Source organism: Hemicordylus capensis, chromosome 5, assembly GCF_027244095.1.
Source record: "Hemicordylus capensis ecotype Gifberg chromosome 5, rHemCap1.1.pri, whole genome shotgun sequence".
In the NCBI taxonomy this organism is placed as follows: domain Eukaryota; kingdom Metazoa; phylum Chordata; class Lepidosauria; order Squamata; family Cordylidae; genus Hemicordylus; species Hemicordylus capensis.
Window position 1 is genome coordinate 208,999,430 of NC_069661.1, and position 21,514 is coordinate 209,020,943.

The 21,514-nt window shown below is 44.3% G+C and overlaps 1 protein-coding gene across 5 annotated transcripts in view; it reads left to right on the forward strand.

Annotated features, from left to right (window-relative positions):
- ANO4 (anoctamin 4) overlaps nt 1-21,514 on the forward strand; it is a 255,081-nt gene that overhangs the window by 103,909 nt on the left and 129,658 nt on the right. For 4 of the 5 annotated variants that reach the window (XM_053257089.1, XM_053257091.1, XM_053257093.1 and 1 more), the window contains 2 exons: nt 9,387-9,523; nt 12,982-13,140. In XM_053257089.1, the coding sequence (XP_053113064.1) occupies nt 9,387-9,523; nt 12,982-13,140 (296 nt within the window). Of the gene's footprint in view, nt 1-9,386; nt 9,524-12,981; nt 13,141-15,305; nt 15,323-21,514 lie in introns of those variants that run through there. The other variant, XM_053257095.1, reaches the window with a different exon arrangement.

Here is a 21,514-nt window from a genome sequence, read left to right on the forward strand (position 1 = left end):
GTCATTATTTTCCTGGTCTTACAGTCTAGCATCTCTAGCTCTGCCTGGTCCAGTCTATTATTCCTGCAGTGTATCTGATAACAGGTATAGCCCAGGTGTTTATGGCTTGTATGGTGTTCCTGCCATTGAGTTTGGACTTTAGGATTTTTCTAACTCTTATTATTACTACTACTACTACTACTACTACTACATTTATATCCCGCTCTTCCTCCAAGGAGCCCAGAGAGGTATTCTACATACTTGAGTTTCTCTTTCACAACAACCCTGTGAAGTTGCTTAGGCTGAGAGAGAAGTGATTGGCCCACAGTCACCCAGCTAGTTTTATGGCTGAATGGGGATTTGAACTTGGGTCTCCCCGGTCCTAGTCCAGCACTCTAACCACTACACCACACTGGCTCTCTATATAAATTTAAAAATAAATAAATAATAGTAACTGGTGGTCAGTGCAGTAACAATCCTGTCATGGATTGACAGGTGGATGCTCAGGATGGATATCAGAGTATTAAATGCTAACCCAGCATTGATGATGAATGGATTTTTAGTGGAAATTCACAGCTCTGAGTAGAGATAACAGACTTGAGAATGGAATTCTTCTATGCAGTGGGAAGTAAGAAGTGGGGTTCACTAATCGGGTTTGTCTTTTCCCTGTATTGTGGAAATGTGCATGCACACGTGTGTGAAACATAGATTTACTGTGGCTGGTTCATATGTAATGCCAAACCAAACGGGGCAGAGGTTGGAACTCCATTATGTCCAAATGCCTGAAACCATGGTTTCGAGCCAAAAGCAACCTGCGGTTTGGCTTGCCAAACTCCAATTTGAATCTTCAGTTAGCACAAAGGTTCGCTGCCAAGACCTCCAGTTTGGCCGCCAAAGCATTACGTCCAACTCTGGACACCACCATAACTGCAGTTTATTGCCTTTCCCCAAACCGCAATCATAGAAGCTGCAGCGCAGACCCGCCCATGGCTTTTGCTATGGCTTTTGCTAGCTGCCTCTCAGAGAAACAGCCCTGCCCCTCCTGCCATCTGTGCATCTGTGGAGTTGCCCAGCAACAGGGACACTGCCACATCCCATTGCAGGCTTGTCATTCTCTCAAACAGCACAGACCCACAGAGGCATTCCCTCATCCCACTCTGTCCCTTGCCCATTCCCCATGGTGCAAGCAGTAGGAAAAGGGGATGGGATGACAAGATGGGCATGAAGTGATTTGCTCCCAGAGAAGGAAGCAATAGGGATGCCTGTTCACAATCATAAACTTACCAGGTGGCAACATAAGTAGGGCACCCCATCACAGTGCCAGGAGGGGAACACTTAGTGGGAGGGTGTCCAGGGTCAGGTCCCAAAGCAGCCCCAAGCAGGGATTCTGGAGCACCTTCCCCCCCCCCCACACACAGAAAGGTTAGGGAAGGGAGGGCAGCCCCTTCCCCATGGGGGTTAATGGTCCCTAGACTTGCTCATGAGAAGGACCATCTGTGAGCAAAAATTTCACATGTAGTAGGTGGTACTCTAGTACTTGCCATGCATGATCCCAGAGTCCACTCTCTCATGAGAGTTCCAGGCCGTCACGGCTCGGTATCGATCAAGGATGCTATGGAGCATCCTCTCTGGAGGAAAGCCATGGGAATGGGTACTTCAGTGAGTGCTGTCACAGTCTTGGCAACTACTGCCAAATAGCTGTTAAACTGTACACCCTGTCTACCTATGTGGACTTGTGCACCCTTCCCTGTGCCACAAAATGGTGATCCCACCATTCTAGGGCTGCTGGAAACTGGGGCTCCCCCTTCTTGCGAATCCCTGCCCTGGGAGATCTTCATCCAGTGCAATGCCAGACCAAGCCCAGGAATGTTGAATGGGATTAATGGTCTGTCCCAGAACCCGGTGTCTCCCCTGTCTGCACCTGTAGGCAGGCTGTGAGACATGGGGTGCCAAAATCCCCTATGGGTGCACACAAGACTTTGCGGAGAAGGGGGCATTGTGGCAGTAAAGTTCAATCTTTTGCCATTGGGTGCCCCCACCCCTCAAGTGCAGCCTTCTCTGGAGGGATTAGTTCAACTTGTGATCATACAGTCCAAAGGGAGACGTGGGGCAAACATCCCCTGGCCCTCCCCAGTAGACTGACCCTCTCAGACCATTAATCCCATTCAAAATTCCTGGGCTTGGTCTGGCATTGCACTGAGTGAAGGTCACCATTTTGGGGCACAGGGGAGATAGCCAACATGAGCAGGGCACCCCATCACCAGGAGGGGAGCAAATGGTTTGGTGGAGAGGTCCTCTTGGCCATGTTTAAAGAGCAACCCCAAGCAGAGATTCTCAGATTCTAGATAGCCAAGTTCTATCTTTTTTTACTGAAAAGTTGGTTACAGGGGCCCAGCCCTTCCTCTGGGGGATTTTCACTCTCTAATCTTACGCATGAGTAAGGCTGGTTGCCAGGGCCAGTAGTGCTCCACTCTTAGGAGAATGCACAACTGCTGTGAAGACGGATTTGTCTGTCACAGGATGGCCTGCTCATCCATGAGAGTGCCAGGCTGTGGGACCACCACCTTACAACCCATGAGAGGGACCATCAGAGTAGAGGGGAGAGAATTGCCAAGCAAAATTTCTATTGATGCCTGATGGCAAAACATCCTCTTCTCCCATGGACCTCTCTAGCATGAGAGTGATGAGCCACTGAAGCTGTATATCAAGTCAGGTTGCTGTGTGGAGGAAAGCTGTGGGGAGGAGTACCCTGGATACTGCTTTCCTTGTGTTGGCAACTGCCACCAAGTTGCTGTTAAAGCTTGCCCTCTGCCAGGCCCTCTGCCCATGTGGACATGTGCACCCTTGCCCTCACCCCAAAATGTCAACCCTGCTGTCCCAGGGTTGCTTGAAAACAGCTCCCCTCTTCCACAATTCCTCACGTCGGCAGATCTGAATATGGTACAATGCTGGACTGGACCCTGGAATTCTGAATGGGTATAAAGGTCCATCCCAGTGTTTCCCCTGTCTGCATACATGGCTAGGCTATGGCACATGGAGTGTCAAAATTTCCTTTAGGTGCGTGCAAGGCTTCACAGGGAAGGGGGAGGTTTGTGGAAATTCTGCTCTATCTTTTACTTTGGAGAGTTGGGGGCCCCACACAAGCGGGGGGCCCTTAGGTGGACTGGCTCAACTCATGAGCACATAGTCCATGGGTTAACTAGCACCTTCACGGCCACATGGTCTCCCCAGAAGACTGGCTTTCTCATGATAGGGCAAACCGACTGGCAGCAAACTGCCAGTGTATCAGGATGGTCATTATGTCTGGATGGACTGCTTTGGTGGGGTTACCCCTCGCAATATCATCCTAGGTTATGGTACAACAGACCCCACCAGCATCCTTTGCCCTCCCTCATCTACATATCCCCGCCTAGGAAGTCTAAATGTTCTCCCCCTCCCAGAGTAACAGGGAAATATCTCACCTGGAACCCTTCCCCCAATTCATCCAATTCACCAGGTCTATCAGGGTGCAGGGCTCTTTGGGGACTGCCGGTGCCATCACTGCCAGAAGAAGCGCTGGAAAGGCAGAACATTTAAAGGGCTTCAAATGCCCTTGCCCTGCCAAGAGCGGGCATTGCACTCCAAAAATACACAATCGCGCTCGGCATGCCCCCTTCAAGATCGTGGCAAATCTCTGCCACTAAGCTGATGTGCCAATGCTTTGCCCACAGTCTGGCTGTAGAGCTTGCTGGGATTGGCCTTGGAGGCCACACAGAAGGGAGAAGTTCCCCTCTCCTGGAACTGGAGCTTGGTGGGCTGTGGTTTGACGAATGTCTGTGGTGTGATTTTAAATTTTAAATTGAAACTCCAGGTTCACCAACCTCTGGTGTTGTGTTATGTGTGAACTGGGCCTATGAGTTTGCTGATGGGATGAAACCTAATATGGTAATGCAAGCGGAGCATTTGCTTATTTAGATTACAGGATGCACAGATTTAGAGCTGTGCCTCATGAAGTCCTCTGCAGCTTTGTGACTTCATGGGAATTTTGTCGGTCTCTGTGTAAGCTGATATTCCTGGTAATAGTAGAAAAACAGGGATTTGGGAAATCAAATGAGTTGCTACAACTAGAGTATAAGGCTTTGTGGATGTGGGATTCTAGGCACTTGGCCCATAACTGGAGATCTCCATGAGACCTAATCATTATTAACACTAGCACATGAAGTGTGGTGTGATGTGCCATGTTTCAGGCTCACACATTTATACATGTGTGCACACACATGGACACAATGTGATAATGTTACAGTTGTGTCCAGATTACAAAGTAAAAAACTGATATACTCCGCTGCATCTATAGATTTATGTCTATTAATCTGTTTCATTTGGTCACTGAGCTTACCCTAATTATTCATAATCTTATGAAATTGTGAGTGATGCATCTCTTTCCTGAACCATGACATTAGCTAGCATGTCCCTTAGTCTATGTTCATGGGCATCTGGAGGGATGGCAAGAGGGGAAGTTGCTCCCCCCAATATTGAACCATTGAATTCAATGGGTCATACTTCCAGGGAGGGGGGTATTGGATTGCTGGCTTTGCCCACAGCGCCCCAGAAAAAGTTCTGCAGACCCTCATTTCTATGTTGTATTGTGACTGTAACAGTGAGACTGGCTTTGCTGGTGTGAGGCACAAAATATTTTTTGTGAACATTTCCACTACTAAGAAAACAAAGAATGAGGAACAAAAAGCTGTCAATTTGGTTGGAATAGATGAAAACATTACACAAGCCCTTGAGACAGGAAGTAACTTTGTAGGGTAGGTTGAAAGCTGGGAGCAGCTAGAGCAGAGAAGCTAAGGAGCCCAGAGACATAAATGAAAAGCAGAAGATAGATAACGGACTGAGAAACCAGAGTTTGGTGAATGATGAGGAAAAGAGCAGAGTAGTCAGGATATCAAGGGGGCTCCAAAGAAACCTTGTGCATAATCAAGTTCTATGTTGTGTGTGAGATGAGGAAGACAAGTGTTCTAGGAAGGGTGGCCAAGAAATAAGATGGCTAAAGGAAGTGGGATAAATCAGACAGTGGGCTGAACACCAGGAGCTCAGAGAAACAAGTGGTGAAGAACATTAGGAAAGAAGGAGTCAAGGAAAAAGTAGGATTGGGCCCAAACTTCACATTGGTTGTAGTGGTAACATGGAATAGGAGACTAAGATAAATTTACAGGACTGAGTCTTTGAGTCAGGAAACCAATGAGGCATAAAATTAGTAGTCTCCAAACTCTGAAAGGTCTCCTGTGTCTTGCATGGAAGGAGAATTCCCCCCCTGCTAACTGGACAAAGAGGCACCTTTTACCATGGTGATTCTCTTTATTTAGCAGGGGGAGAGTAACTGGCCCTGTCCACCCCCAGCACAGTACTTCTAGTGACTGTTGCTGGTGTGTCTTATGTTTCTTTTTAGAATGTGAGCCCTTTGGGGACAGGGAGCCATCTTATTGTTTGTTATTTCTCTTTGTAAACCGCCCTGAGCCATTTTTGGAAGGGTGGTGTAGAAATCGAATGAATGAATGAATGAATAATTAATACCAGATATAACTGTAGTTGAGAAGAAAGAAAAACAAGTTAAAATAATCAACATAGCAATACCAGAGGATAGCAGAATAGAAGAAAAAGAAATAGAAACAATCACAAAATACAAAGATCTACAAATTGAAATTGAAAGGCTGTGGCAGAAAAAGACCAAAATAATCCTGGTGGTAATTGGTGCCCTGGGTGCAGTTCCAAAAGACCTTGAAGAGCACCTCAACACCATTGAGGCCACAGAAATAATCATCAGCCAATTACAAAAAGCAACTGGTGGGCCACTGTGTGAAACAAGATGCTAGACTAGATGGGCCTCCTTGGGCCTGATCCGGCAGGGCTGTTCTTATATTCTTATGACATGTTTTCCAATTCTCAAATGCTGCAGAATTCCTTTAGATTAATGGGTTCCTTATATTCTGCTTCTGTAGGTAATTCAATGAACGTTTACATGGGTATGGAACCACCACTAATAATTAAACTGTCCTTTAATAAGGAAACAAAACTTTATATTTTCAGAGTATGTTCCTAATAATATATTATGTTTTACCTACTGGAATATTTGTTTAATTTATTCATTTAGGTAGAAATTCAGCAACTGAAGATTTATTATTTTTATTTTATTTTATTGCAATTAAAAGCATTAAAAAACTTTGAGAGTAATAACTAACAGATGGCTATATCATAATGTTATATTGTTACATCATTAAATATGATGGCCCTATGCACCCCCAGCACAGTACTTCCAGTGACTGTTGCTGGTGTCTATCTTGTGTTTCTTTTTAGATTGTGAGCCTTTTTGGGACAGGGATCCATCTTATTACCCAGAATGTTGGGGGCAATATGCTAAATCATTGTAAACCGCTTAGAGAGCTTCGGCTATAAAGCGGTATATAAATGTAAGTGCTATTGCTATTGCTATTATTTATTTGTTATTTCTCTGTGTAAACCGCCCTTAGCCATTTTTGGAACGGCGGTATAGAAACTGAATGAATGTTATTTTAAAATTCATTATTCCAAAACAAAATAAATAGAGATCATTTTCCAACAGACTTGTCTGTCTAATTCTTGTAGTAATAATAATAATAATTATTATTATTATTACATTTATATCCCGCTCTTCCTCCAAGGAGCCCAGAGCGGTGTACTACATACTTGGGTTTCTCTTCACAACAACCCTGTGAAGTAGGTTAGGCTGAGAGAGAAGTGACTGGCCCACAGTCACCCAGCTAGTATCATGGCTGAATGGGGATTTGAATTCGGGTCTCCCCGGTCCTAGTCCAGCACTCTAACCACTACACCACACTGGCTTTAATAATATGTTAATATAGTCATCTATGTGCTTTTAAAAAAACCATTCTGAATTCAGCAGCACTTCTGGTTTCTTCAATATATCGCCAAACTAATTTTCGCCATAGCTATTAAATTTAATGTCAAATCTAAATCACCGAATCTTCTTTTATAGAACCTAAGATATTTCAGGTTTAATTGGTACTGAGTTATCTATGATATCGGTTTTAAGACTGCAATCCCACATTTCTGAGCAGCTGAAGAGCTTTTTCAGTACCACATCTCCATACCAGGAAAGGCTGTACAAGCTGATTGTTTCCCTGTCATGCAGTTGTTGAAGGCACAAGATCCCTCCTATTTTTTAAAAGGTGATAATTCTAATGAGGGGGGTGGGGTAGAGAAGAATAGGCATGTGTATATTGCTTGGAGGTCTGGGTATAGTTCATGCAGCAATCAATGGGAATTTCATCAAGAGTTGGAGGTTTAAAATAAAGGATCTCTCTGCAAGTGCCTGCAAAACAGTGGACTTTGGGCACCTGGTCTGCTGAATGCTGACAGGATCCAATTTAAGCACTGCTGGGGGAAATGGTGATTCGTTTGTAATACAGCTGAGAAACTGGACAATACAAATACCAAAAACTGGACACGTGTATATTGAGGAAGGTAATTACAAAGTTGTCATATCTACTCATCTCCCCCTGGACTGAATAACAGTGTGGATTGGATGGAAGTTTTATAAAAATTAGGTTTCTGTTTTCAGAATACATTTACTTGCTACCTTATTCTGGGACATGAACATAAGAAGTTGCTTCGTACTAAGGGTGTTTTAACAAGCTCTGCCGCAAGTAAGGAAGTAGAGGGGAAAATATCAGGGAAATGTTGCAACAAGCAGTTCATGCTCCTGGCAGGAATGTCGTGTGAACTCGCCCAAGTCCAGTTCCCAAGGTTCACTTCCCAACACCCTCCTGACCTCTGCTCGACTTCTGTAACCAAGACTTGAAGTCAGGCAGAGAATGTTGGGAGAATGTTGGTCAGAAAGTTCAGAAACCATACTTGGGCAGGTTCACACAACACACCTACTGGGAACACGCATTCTTGGTTTCCAACCAGGGGCGGAGCCACCATTGGGCCAACGGGTTCAAAGAACCCGGGCCGCCAACCAATCAGGAGCCGCGAGAGCGGCCCCGACACACACCCCGCATCTGACATCAGAGGCAGGGACATATTCAGGGAGCTGAAGAAAGGGCCTGGGCGAGGGAAAGACAGACTTTGAGCCGAGCCAGGGGGACCAATCGGGTGGGGTGGGAGAAGGCGCCGCGCAACTCCAGGCAGCGAGAGCAGGAGAGGGGCACTCCACCATCGGGGGAAGCCAGCGAGGAGCTGGGAGCAACCCCCAGGAGAGGCAGGAGAGAGAGGGGGCCCTGCACGGCCAAATTATCCATTGGGCTGTCTAGGGAGGAGGGAGACTGGGCAGGCGCACGGGCACTGACCACGATGGGGCTGACGGGCGTGGAGGAAAAGGGGTGGGAGGCTAGTTTAGCTCCCGAGCGGGGGCCGCACGGCCCCTTCGGGAGCTAAACTAAGGCTGGCGCTGCGTTCGCAGCACCAGCCAGAAGCAGCAGGGAAGAATCGCTCCTGGCTGCGCACTGCAAACGCAGCACCAGCCTAACTAGCTCCTGAAGGGGCCGTGCGGAGGAGCCCAGGAGCAGCTCAGGAGCGGCTCTTCCCAGGAGCGGCTCTTCCCTGCACTGCAAAAGCACCGCCAGCCTTCATTTAACTGCCGAAGTGGCCACGTGGCCCCTTCGGCAGTTAAAGGGCAACTCCCTGCTGAACAGAGCCTCAAGGCTCCATTAAGCCAGACCACACCCCCGCGTCTGACGTAAGACGCAGGGGCTTAGTTAGCGGGGCCACGGCGGCAGCTGCACACAGGCTGCTGGCGGTCCTGCTCCGCCACTGCCTCCAACATATCCCTGGCATTTTCCCCACTGAAAGACTTCCTGGCAGTCATGTGAAGCTGTCCTAAGTCAGACTCTTGGTCCATCTACCTTAGTATTGTCTGTATTACAGTACTATCTACACAGACTAGTTTCCCAGGATTTCAGTCAGGGGTCTTTACTAGGTGTTATTTGGTGTTAAATGTGCTTTTAACAGGCTCACAGTCATCAAATTTTGGGGAAAATCTTTAAACTATTCTGGAATTACATAGGGCTGTCATGAAGATGAATAACAAAGTGGAATTCCTTCTGGAGGTTAAGAAGTAACATGGTTGCCCTGATGCTCTGGGAAAGATTGTAAGTTTGAATGAGGATGGCTGTGCACATGAATCACCTGTGCCTTGAGCAAACTGCTCTGCTTGTGAAGGCCTACTCTCCACACTGGTTATATCCACAGTATCACTACTGTAGACAAATCTGCAGTTTTGAAATAAGTTATATATTTTGTTATTTACTAAACACAGACCTAGTTGGTGAAATAATACTGATCTTATTTTTCTTTCTTTCTTTCAACGGGCAATGCCAAAATTATTGCTTAGAGAATTAACTGTAACTTTTTCGGTTGCTTTTTAGTAGCCAAGGATGTCAACATTTTCTTTGATGAATTAGAGGGCATAACCAGCCCTTCCAAAGATGACGATTCTTTGCTTCACCATGGTAACTTGACTAGTACTTCAGAGGACACTAGCAGATTGGAGGCAATAGGGGAGGTAAGAACCTATATTTGTAATTTATTTGTTCGTCTCCATTAATGGAATTTGAATCATCTCTGATTTTCTGTGGAGAGATACTTAAAAATGACTCATCAGACATAGTTTCAAGTGCCTTCCTAATTCTTGTATTGCTCTGCAGAAAGTGGAAAAGAAGTTTTTAGACATTTGTCACAAGTTATATAATTATCTATGAAGTAAATAAGACAAGCACTCTTATTGATCTCTCATGCCCAGTATATAGCATGGCTAACATCTACAGCAAAGGAGCACTTGTGGAAGGATGTTGAGCTAGCACAAAATACTAGTCTGAAGCTTGCGCTCCAAGTTAGTATTGCACTACCACAAGCATGCTTGCAGTTGTGCAACTGTTATGCAACTGTGGCACACCTCTTTTTTAAGAGGAGCTTTTGCACAAGATCACTATAGCACGATTTGACAAATTCCCTTTTTAAAGTGCAACTAAGCTAATTTCTCGCACCAGCACAAATCCAATCATTCCACAAGCACTCCATTGTTCTGGATTCCAGCCAGTGAAGGACTTGCAAATGTGATTTATTATTTAAATTGACTTGTAGAGAATGATCATAAGCTACTTAAGTGCCACCACCAAGAAAGCCCAGTCCCTGGTATCCACCAATGAATTTGCATCAAAAGTGGGTCAGAGATCAGGGCTTGAGAGATCCATCACAGGGCATGGGTAGGTTCACATGGAGAAATGTATTTGTGTTCCTTACAATTAGCAGGTCCCAGGCTGTGCAGGGCTTTAAAAGTCAATACCAGCACTTTAAATGGGGCCCAAAAACAAACTAGTAGCTAATACAGGACGGCCTCGATATCCACGGATTTGTTATCTGTGGATTCACATATCTGTGGTCGGATAAAAGACACCCGACCTCTGCATACAGAGAAAAGAAAAACAAAAACAAAAATATTAACCTTGCATATCCGTGAGTTGAGGGTGACCAAAAAAGACCGTGGAGGTAATTTCCAGCTGCCATTTTGTGTTTCAGAGCCTCAAAATGGCTCAGGTTTTTTTAAAAGAGAAGAATAAAATGGTAATTTTCAGCTGATTTTCAGATGATTTGGTGGCATTCCAGGGCACAGCATGGCTCAGAGGGAGCAGCAAAGCATGGCAGGGAGCTCCCCCTGCACACAAACACCCAAATTTGGCCGGTTTTGGGCAATTTTCCCAACGACCAAGAACCTAACCCCCGCGATCCCATAGCCCCCAATGACTCGATATTCATAGTTTCCTTATCCGCTGTTGCAGCCGGGAACAGAATCCCTGTGAATACCGTGGTTTTCCTGTATTGGTATCAAATGATGCCGTGCTCCCACAAGCATCCATATGGCGACATTTTGTACCAGTAATCTGAATACATTGACTGACATGATGTACAGTCTTATGGTACGGCATAATCAAAGATTTTATTTGTTTGTTTGTTTGTTTGTTTGTTTATTGTTAGATTTTATACCACCTTTCATTAAAACAATCACAAGGTGGTTTACAAAACATTTAAAACAAAATAAAACTATTAAATAGTTAAACAATAAAAATGTTAAATTGGAATATAATAATACAAATCTAATTAAATGTTTAAAAAACAGATACAGGAGATCATAAAATACAGAGCAGCAGCAACAGAAACAACATCCATATAAAAGCATAGGTAAAAAGCCAAGATTTCACTTGCTTTCTGAAAACTGATGGAGACTGAGGAGCGGATGCCCTCGATTAGAGCATTCCAAACCCTGGGGGCAATAACTAAGAAGTCCCTGTCTCCTGTGCATGCCAGCCAAGTGTCCCTCATTGTCAGCACGTGGAACAGAGCCTACTCCCATGATCCTGTCAAGTGGGCAGAAACCCTTGGGAGCAGGCAGTCCCTCAGATATCCAGGGCTCAGCCATTAAATAATTTAAAGGTCAAAACCAGCACCTTGAACTGAACCCGGAAGCAAATTGGCAGCCCATGTAGCTCTTTCATAATAGGTCTAATATGATCTCAGCAAGCAGCTCCAGTGTATTTTGAAACTTAAGAAATCTCAGCTGGGATAAGCCATATAATACTTTGGTCTGGTTTCCCTGGGCACTTTCCACATTAGACCCTGCAACAGGGTCACGCTGGATCCTGGAAGTGTGCTTCCACACTTCCTGCATTGTGACACCACAGACCCTATGCAGACAGCAGGGTGCCATTCACATTGCCAATGCCTTATCTCGAATTTCATCGCTGCGATATAGAGCTGGGACGTTGTATATCCAGCACAAGGAAGTTGTTGTTTTTTTCAGGTTGTTAGTTGCTGCGAGACTGTTCCCCCTGCTGTTTACATTTTCAATGTGACTTGCCTGAACGCAGGCATTTTGCTGCTGTTGAGCAGCTAGTCTGGAAAGCACCCTGGTGCATATTAGAACTACCACTTCATCATTGTTAGCAGAGAAAACAGCTTACCATATACAAAGGCATGGCAGAATTACAGGGATCATAGCATTGAAACTACAAGTTTTAGAAGGTTCAGTCCTTAAACAATGGGGCAATTCCAAAGGCAGGCAATAACAACTACAAATACTTATATACCACTTTTCAGCAAAAGGTTCCAAAGCTGTTTACACAGAGAAATAATAAATAGGCAGAATCTTTTTCCAGTAAAAAGTGAGCTAGAATGAGCTTGGAGCAATGTCTTTCTAGACAGGGAGTTTACCTGTACTGTATAGTCTTTGAATGGCCCTGTGTTTCGTTATCTGCAACCATCAGAAGTGTAATAGTCGCCATTGTATCAAAAAGAGTTTGATGAAGTTTTTCAGATGCATATGATTAGAAATGCAAGGAAATGTTCCTCTTCCCTCCTGAAAATATGAGACAATTGGTCTGGTCTCAGTACAGTCTGAAAAACCTAATCAGCAGCTCAGCTCAATAGTCTTCGTCTAGAGTGCTCTTTAATGAACCTAATTTTACTGTCTGGACTGAAGTAAGCCTTCATATTCTCACCTGCTTGCTGCTGTGGTAGCCACTGACAAACATTATGACAATATTTAGATTTCTCCTTCAGTTAAGTTGGCTAATGGGTCTTTCATATGTGGGTGTTTTAATGCACATTCTGTAGTACAAACATTCTTAACCTTCCTTGTGTGTTTCAGAAACAATGTCCTCTTCTGCATTACTTTGTGTGTTGAAAAATCCTGTGCCATTTTAAGATCATATGAAATGTTCCTTTTCCTCCTTTGCTTATATGGTTTGCAGCCTACTTAAAATGCTGCCTAGTTTTCATTATAGAAGGCCAATATTGACCTCTTTGCTGAGACATATATTTGATACTAGATGACTCCATCAGTTTTAGGGATTATTATACATAGGTGTAATAGTTTTATTAACTGGTACTTAAATCCCTTTTAAGCATACCTATAAAGCATTTAGCAAGGTAAAGATGGTAACAATTGCTTTGCTTTTTTCTTCACAGAGATTATCAGAAAAAAATAAATCCAGTGGCCTATATTTTAGGGATGGAAAATGTCGGATTGACTACATCTTGGTATACAGAAAATCCAACCCACAAACTGAAAAAAGAGAAGTATTTGAAAGAAATATCAGAGCAGAAGGGCTTCAAATGGAGAAAGAGGTAAGAGAATTTTCGTGATGAACATTTTCAAAATTCAGATCTGCTTAGACTTTTAGCAAACAAGGCAATTTCCTTGCAGTTAATGACATAATACATTTGATATTGAGAGAGATTGTTATTTGCCCAACGGTTTTATTCTAGGGCAGTGGTTCCCAATCTGGGAGCCTCCAGATGTTGCTGAACTACAACTCCCATCAGCCCCAGCTACAATTTATTGTGGCTGTGGATGATGGGAGCTGTAGTTCAGCAACATCTGGAGGCTCCCAGTTTGGGACCCATTGCTCTAGGTCATCTTTCCATTGCTTTGCAATAGTATTAAACAGCTTAGCATGTTACCTTTAAACATTCCAATTACTCTACCTGCCTCTAATGCCCTGGGCACCAGGGTTTATACACAGTGGCCTCCAAAATGGCCACCGCCACCAAAGGAAGGGCTGGAATGGCCCGAAAATGAGCCAAAATAGCCCACTGAGGAGCGGGAGAATGCCAGTGGGGGAAGGGGGAGATGGCAGAGACCCCCCTGTGGCTACAGCAGCACTCCTGGACCTGGCGGTTAGTCCTTAAAAACGGGGGGGGGACCCTTAGAACTCCCGAACCAGCTCTGAGAGCCCGGAGAGTTTGGCTGAAGGTCGAGCTGAACCAACTCAACCTCAAGCCAGTTTACACATACCTAGTACATGTACTGTTGGAAGTTAAAGGACTTTGCGCTGTCTCTTGTCTCAGACAGTGGAGGACAGACTAGTAAGTCAGAGGGCTAGAGGGTCAAGACATTGGTCACCCCTTCTCCACTGCTCTGACACTATCCCTTTGGATATGTAGATTGCTAATCTCAGGGATTAACTTCCCTCCTCTCTCTCTTCCCTACCTGCCCTTCTACCTTGCAACATGGCAAGCCTCTCTCCCTGCACCATGTGTGCATAGAAGATGCAGAATCCATCTGCATCCAGCTAGATAGATAGATTAGAGATCCTAACTCCTCACTTTCCTATCTAGAAGGGAGTTCCTTAATAAATGCCTTATATATTGATTTGAAACTATGGATTGGCTCCAAGTTACTTTACTGTCAGTATACACGCATTCCTAACTAAATTCTGCTGTGTTGTGCCTCTGTGCACTCTGCTATAATGAGAAAGGGATTCTCTCACCACAGAGAATTTCCAACATGTACAAGCTGTATACAGATAGGCTGTGCTTTCAGGATCAGTACCCTGCATTTCTGCAGGGTCCCTGTGCAACCTATACCTCTGCATTATTTCAGGATCTCACTTCCCTTCTCCACATATTGACTGCACACATCTATTGTCTGAAAAGCACTTTGCCACAGAGATAAAGTAATGTGTATACCAGCCTTCAGTATCCGACTATAAAGTAGTCTATATTGTCTCTGAACTAGTTCCTTGGTAATTTTTTTTTGTTGCTGCATGTGAATGTGATATGCAGAAGCTCTTTCATCCAGAGCATTACTGAAGTGGAATTGTGTGTGATAAAATTTAAATATGGTCAACATGAATTTTAAACACCCATCAAATTAGTGCAATAATCCAAGCAGAGATGTCAACGTGGCTCAGTTAAAAGGTCTTGAACTTGTTAAGCCTTTTGTAGTGAATAGTAGAGTACATGGAAGATTATGCTGTGCTGTTCAAGTGAGTGCTGTTTCACAGATATGGAGTTACCCTTATCTTGTTGTCAGATTAAGAGATAAAAAGGTCATGCTAAGTGTCTCATTTAACATAATGGGAAATGTGTTATAAAGCTCCTCCATGGACTCCTCCACACAATCCCATTACTTTCTTTATATACACTTTCAGATAGACATATGAATGTAGTCTGAAATGTGTTGACAGATGAAGCGAGGCAGCTTTCTTCTTATGACCCACCTGTGCCACATTGAGCAGTTTATGCAGGCAGTCCTTAGCAGTGATGGCTAGTGAGGCAATTTGCTTGGCAAAAACACAGATGGCCACTGTGCAGCAACCAAGGAGAGAGGAATTCCCACCCTTACCTCCAGGTGTGAGTGTGAGGAGTGGGGGCTGCTGAAGGCAATGCCATGCAAATGGATGCGTGCTGAATGGACAGATGCCCTGCTGACATCATCAGCCTGCACTCATATTAGGGCAACTGTCTGTTCAGCATCCATGCACTTTCACCACCCCATTCTACCATCACCTCCTGGTGCCTGGAGGTAAGAGGGGAACTTGCCTACTCCCTTGATTGCTGTGATGAGGTTGGTGGCAATTTCACCTAGCAAACTACCTTACCAGGTGGACCTTTGAAGAGTGGGGGAAGGTTGGCAGCGGGAGGGGGAGATGGCAGATGGAAGAGACCCCCCTGTGGCCACGGCAGCACCCCCTGACTTTCTTTTAGTCCTAAAATAAAAAGGGGGGAAATTAACCTTAGAACCCATAGACTTTGTAGCACCTTTAAAAGACTAGCATATTTATTGTGGCATATGTTTTCATGGACTACAGCCCACTATATCAAATGTATGAAATATATTTACAGTTAGCAGCTATATATTTATATGGGTATTGAATAAAAATGGTAAACAGTGGGCCATGAAATATTGCTATTGTGCATTATTGAACACAATTATATTTTATACTGAAGGAGCTTGAAACACTACTGTTTGAGTTACAGGTTCTGAATCCTGGATATATTTTTCATGCAATTGGCCTTCAAGCCAATGTTCTTTTATTGTGTAGCAAACACATCCTCAATGATCATTCTGCCATTTCATGATTCATTTAATTTCTTTTTATTCTCTCACTGATATTCAGCTCTTTTTTTCTTGTTAATCCCACTTGGTTTGTACTATGGCCTATTTACAATTGAACACTTCTAGATTGTTCTAAATGTCAATATAATCAAATGAGACTTCATTATTTTAATGCATGACTTTAAAATATGCGTTGCCATCTAATGCTGACAGCTATATGTGAGTAGGTTCAACTGCAACAGTGAATCCTAAGTGAAGGGGTTTCCTTCCTATCTATCACACCTGGTCCTGTGACTAGCTGAGCTTTCATAGCAACAGCCAAACTAGCCTGTTGCCAGCCATATACAGAATATACAGCTTGCCACTTGTCATGGAGCCTGGCCCCAAAGGGATTTTGTGAATGCAGTTATTCCTCACACCTGGATCTCAGACAGCTAGACTCCCTAAATCTATACTGCTGCAATCCTTCGAGCATCCTGCAAGGCAAAGAGCATGCTGGCATAGCAATGATTCTGCCACAGACACAGTGCTGCCTGAGGCAGCTGTCTAGGAATGGTTAATGGGAAATCCTGATTTGGTTATAGCTGTACTGAATTATTCGAAAGGGAAGTCTTTTACCTTTATCCTTTTTTATAATGTTTTGACATAAATAAAAAGGTGACTTGCAAAGTATCGCCTTAGGAAAAAAGATCAATATGATGAATGATTTAGACAAATTGGGAACAATCCAGATAGTTAAGTGCACATAAAAGCCTTTTCAAATGCAATTTTATGCATGCAGTGGTTGCTGTTTTTAAAGGGATCACATGAGCACTTACATATGAATTGAGACCTGATCATTCATGTAACTTTTTTTAGAGATGAATCCATAAATAGGACCTGGCAGAAATCCAGCATCCTGTTCATAATTCCATGTGGAAAATCTTCCTAAATAGCATTTCTATGTACCTTTCCACATTTTCCCTTTGAATTCCATTGAACCTATGAGATTCGCATAGCTAAGCATTTAAATCCCATTAATTTCAGTGGAAACAAAAAAAAGTGCAATGTGTTGTTCTGTTCCAGCATATCACAGATTGTCAGGTTCTAATACTGAGGAAAGCTGGTTGGTCTGCAAAGTGGCTTGAGTAAAAGGAAAAAAATGACTTTGACATTAACATGGCTTGCATTATTACACAAGTTTGAAAATAACATTTGCAGTACTCAGATTCTGACGCTTGGTGAATGATCAGAGGAAACTGCTGAAGCATGTTTGCCTAAAGAATGGGCTGATGTAGGAGTTATGCATGATATTTGCAACATTATGACTTCAGTTGAATGAGAAATAGTAAGCAAAGCATAAATTAAATTAGCCCCTCTCTGAGGCTCTACACACTATCTGTGTGTAGAGCCCTACCAGGTTCTGCGGGGAGAGCAGGCTTAGCCCGCTCTCGCCACATATGATCCCCAGGCTAGCCCTGCATGGCTGGATCAGCCGTCCCAGGATGCCCCTGAGGCCGGGAGGCTTGTTGTAGTCTCCTGGTCAGGGGTCTACTCGTGTGTCACCATGCTGTGGAGCTGCACCATGGCAGCACATGATGAGTAAAACGCTGTTAGCACAGCGCTCACCAGATTCCCCATTACAAGCATAGCCCCTTGAACTGCCAAACCGGACTGGACTCGGTTCACACTGTCATACCGGCTCAGTTTGAGGTGAACCTATTCATGACCAAACAGTTTGTGCACAACCCTACCAGGGACTGAACATGGGTCCTTCCCGCATGCAAAGCAAATGCTCCCCCACTAAGAGCATCCGAGACATTACTCCTGCCTCCAGCCTCATGCAAAACAAATTCTGTTTTGCTGTCACTATGACAGCACATTTTTGCTGTCTCGTTCCTTTCATATTTTAGCCTTCATGTCTTCATTTAAAAGCAGACTAGAATATGAGTACTGTAATTGCCACGTTGCCAGTAACTGTGTTATGAGCTTTCAGCAGTACGTGGCTGAGAAAAAATATAAACCTTGTCACTATGAACATCAAAATGTCACTAGGGTACCTTTAATTGTTCTTACCTTCCTGCCTTGAGCAGTAATTGACATTTATGGGGCAGCAGTACCTAACAGCAGAACAATGCAAGAGGTACTCATTGCCGAAAGCTCCTTCTTACCTACATAAATATTACCATGATGTCATACTTGCCAGTAGGCACAGCCAGAGTGTGAAATATATGCTGGAGCTTCTTAGATCATATACACTGTAATTACAAAGACTTTGCTCTACCAAAACCAGTCCTGTGAAATCTGTAACCTCAGTTTAAGAGTCTGCCTCTATGCCCAGGACATTCAAAATAAGGCAAATAAAATTGTAATTCACTGAGAGGCTCTTCTCACAATTAGTGAGAAGAGCCTGGGGAGGGTTTGAGACTGAATGATTAACATTGATTGAAGTATCATCTTTATGGTTTCAGTCATTATTAATAAACTGTCAGTTTGCATAACATGGTTACGTGTGTACTAACATACTGAGGAGATTCTCACGATCCACCAAAAGAGGGCTAAGGGAGCCTAGCCTGCTTTTGGAGGATTGTGTGCTGCTATGGGGGCCACACAGCTCCCGGCAGCAAACCCTTCTAATTCCCCCTTCCCTTAGACGAAGTTAGCAGAGCGAGTGCTCTGCTAACCCTGTCTATTTGATCGTGTGTTGCTGTGGTGCAGCTCCGCCACAGCAATACAGACGAAGAGGCTGAAACAAGGGGGGCTGGAACAAGCCTCCCGGCCCTGGGGTCTCTCCAGGATGCCCCACACACTTGCCAGCTCCGTGACGGAGACGGCAGTCATGTGGGCAGCTGTCTGGGGATCATCTGGTGAACGTCTGCGGGGTGAGCGGGCTTAGCAAACCCTCTTAAGGCAGGTCTCACTGATCGTGAGACTTGCCTCCATGTGTCAGTTGAGCCATTCCTTTGTGTAGTTTGTTTCTCTATTCCTCAGTTATTAATTTATTTATTATATTTCTATAGTGCCTCATACCAATGTCTTGTGGCAGCTTACAAAATAAATGATAAAACCAAACATTAAAACAGTTACAGATTGAAAACAAGAGCAGAACAACAATAAACCAACTTACAGCTTATCAAAGTCTTGATGAAACAGATGTGTCTTGAGCACTCTTTTAAAAACTGCTAGAGATGGGGAAGTTCTTACAACAGGGAGTTGGTTCCAGAACCTCTGGACAGCCATAGAAAAGGCCCAGCCCTGAGCTATCACCAGACGAGCAGTGGGGAGCTGCAGGCAGACCTCTCCCGACAATCTTAATAAGTGGTGAGGGTCTTGAAGGAGAAGGCACTCTCTTAAATACCCTGGGACCAAGACATTTAGGGATTTATAGGTTATCAACAGCACTTCATATTCTGCCTGGAAATGTATGGGAAGCCCATGTAATGCTTTTAAAATAGGAGTGATGTGGTCTCTTTGGTTTGCCTCAGAGACCAACCTGGTTGCTGCATTTTGTACCAACTGCAGTTTCCCGATTATATATAAAGGCAGCCCCACATAGAGCACATTGCAGCAGTCAAGTCTGGAGGTGACCAACAAGTGTATCACTGTGCTTAGATTGTTCTCATCCAAAAATGGCTGTAGCTAGCATATCACTGTAAGCTGATGAAAAGCACTGCCTCAACCTGAGAAACTAGAGAGACGGGTCAGGAAGTAGTCCCAGACTGCTTACCTGTTCCTTCTGAGGAAGTGTGACCCCCTTCCAGAACAGGTAGTTCTAACCCATCTTCTAAGTTACAACCCCCCATAATGAGTACTCCCATCTTGCTTGGATTCAGCCTCGATTTGTTCTCCCTCATCCAACCCATTACCGCATGCAGACAGGCATTTAGGGAAGTTATACCATTCCTTGATGAAGATGACTTGGAGAAATAGATTTGAGCGTCATCAGCATACTGGTAACACCTAGCACCAAATCTCTTGATTATCTTACCCAGCAGTTTCATGTAGATGTTAAAAAGCATAGAAGACAGTACAGAGCCCTGTGGGATGCAATACAAAACCATACAAACCCATTTAGAATAGAATAGTCTCCAAGCGACACTATCTGGAATCTCTCTGAGAGATAGGAGTGGAACCACATCAAAACAGTGGATCAGATGCTCTTCTCAGAGCAGCTCCATCCTCTGAGGGGAATATCTTACAGTGCTCACACATGTTGTCTCCCATTCAAATGCAAACCAAGGCAGACCCTGCAGAGCAAAGGGAACAATTCGTGCTTGCTACCACAAGACCAGCTCTCTTCCCCAGAAGGTCAGGGAGGCAGAGAGTTATGGTTGAGACCTTCAGGGATATGATAGAGAGACATCCCACTCCCAGGCTGACAGGTCCTCAGCTCTCATGGGGAAGGAAGACATCAGTCTGAGGAAGAGGGGAATACTTTCTTAGAAGGGACCCCTTCCTTGGGTGATGCACCCATATCCTCTTGCACAGAGTGTACTCCTCTAGGGTTGGGCGACTCCTAGTAGTGGGTGATTCGATCATTAGGAGCATAGAGAGATGGGTTTGAGACCTGCGTGTAGATGTGTTTGAGACCTGCGTGTAGACTTGCCTGCCTGGTGCATGACATTGCAATTGTTATGCAGCTTCTAGATAGGCTGTTAGGCAGGGCTTGGGAGGAGTCAGATGCCATGGTATATGTCAGCACCAACGATGTTGGGGAATGCAGTTAGGAGGTCCTGGAAGCCAAATTAGGGCTGCTAGGTAGCATATTGAAGTCCCGGACCCACAGGGTAGCATTCTCTAAAGTGCTTCCTGTTCCATGCACAGGGCCAGTGAGGCAGGTGGAGCTGAGGGGTCCCAATCCTAGGAGCTAGAAAACAAGCTAGAAAACCTAGGAGGACTAGAGTCCTCCACAGAATAATTATGGAAGACACTACGAGGACTGAAAGGAAATGTGTTACTCTGGACATGCTATCACCCTCCGGATCAAAACACTGAGAGTGACCTACAGTTGGAGAAGCAAATCAGAGAGGTGTCAAAGAGAGACAGAGCTGTAATAATGGGTGACTTCAACTACCCACACATAGACTGGGTAAATTCACATTCAGGTATTGAAGGAGAGGCCAAATTTCTAGACATGCTAAATGACTGTGCCTTAGAAGAATTGGTCAAGGAACCAACAAGAGAGAAGGTGACCTTGGACTTAATCCTGAGTGGTGCCCAGGACCTGGTGTGAGATGTTAGAGTTGGAGAACCATTAGGGAACAATGACCATAGTGTGATACAATTCAGCTTATATGCAAGCAGAGCAGTGCCAAGGAAGTCCAACACAGATGCATTGGACTTCAAAAGAGGAAACTTCTCAAAAATGAGGGGACTGGTAAAAAGGAAACTGAAAGGGAAAGTCAGGAGGGCAGAATCACTCCAGAAAGCATGGTACTTTTTCAAAACTACAATAATAAAAGCTCAGTTGGAATGTATACTAAGAACAGAAAGGAACATAAACTCTTGCAAAAGAAATGCAAGAAGACTATAAAGGTAAAGTTGTTCAGAAAAGTCGGTGTTGACTCCTGGCAACCACAGAGCCATGTGGTTTTCTTTGGTAGAATACAGGAGGGGTTTACCATTGCCATCACCCATGCAGTATGAGATGATGCCTTTCATCATCTTCCTATATTGCTG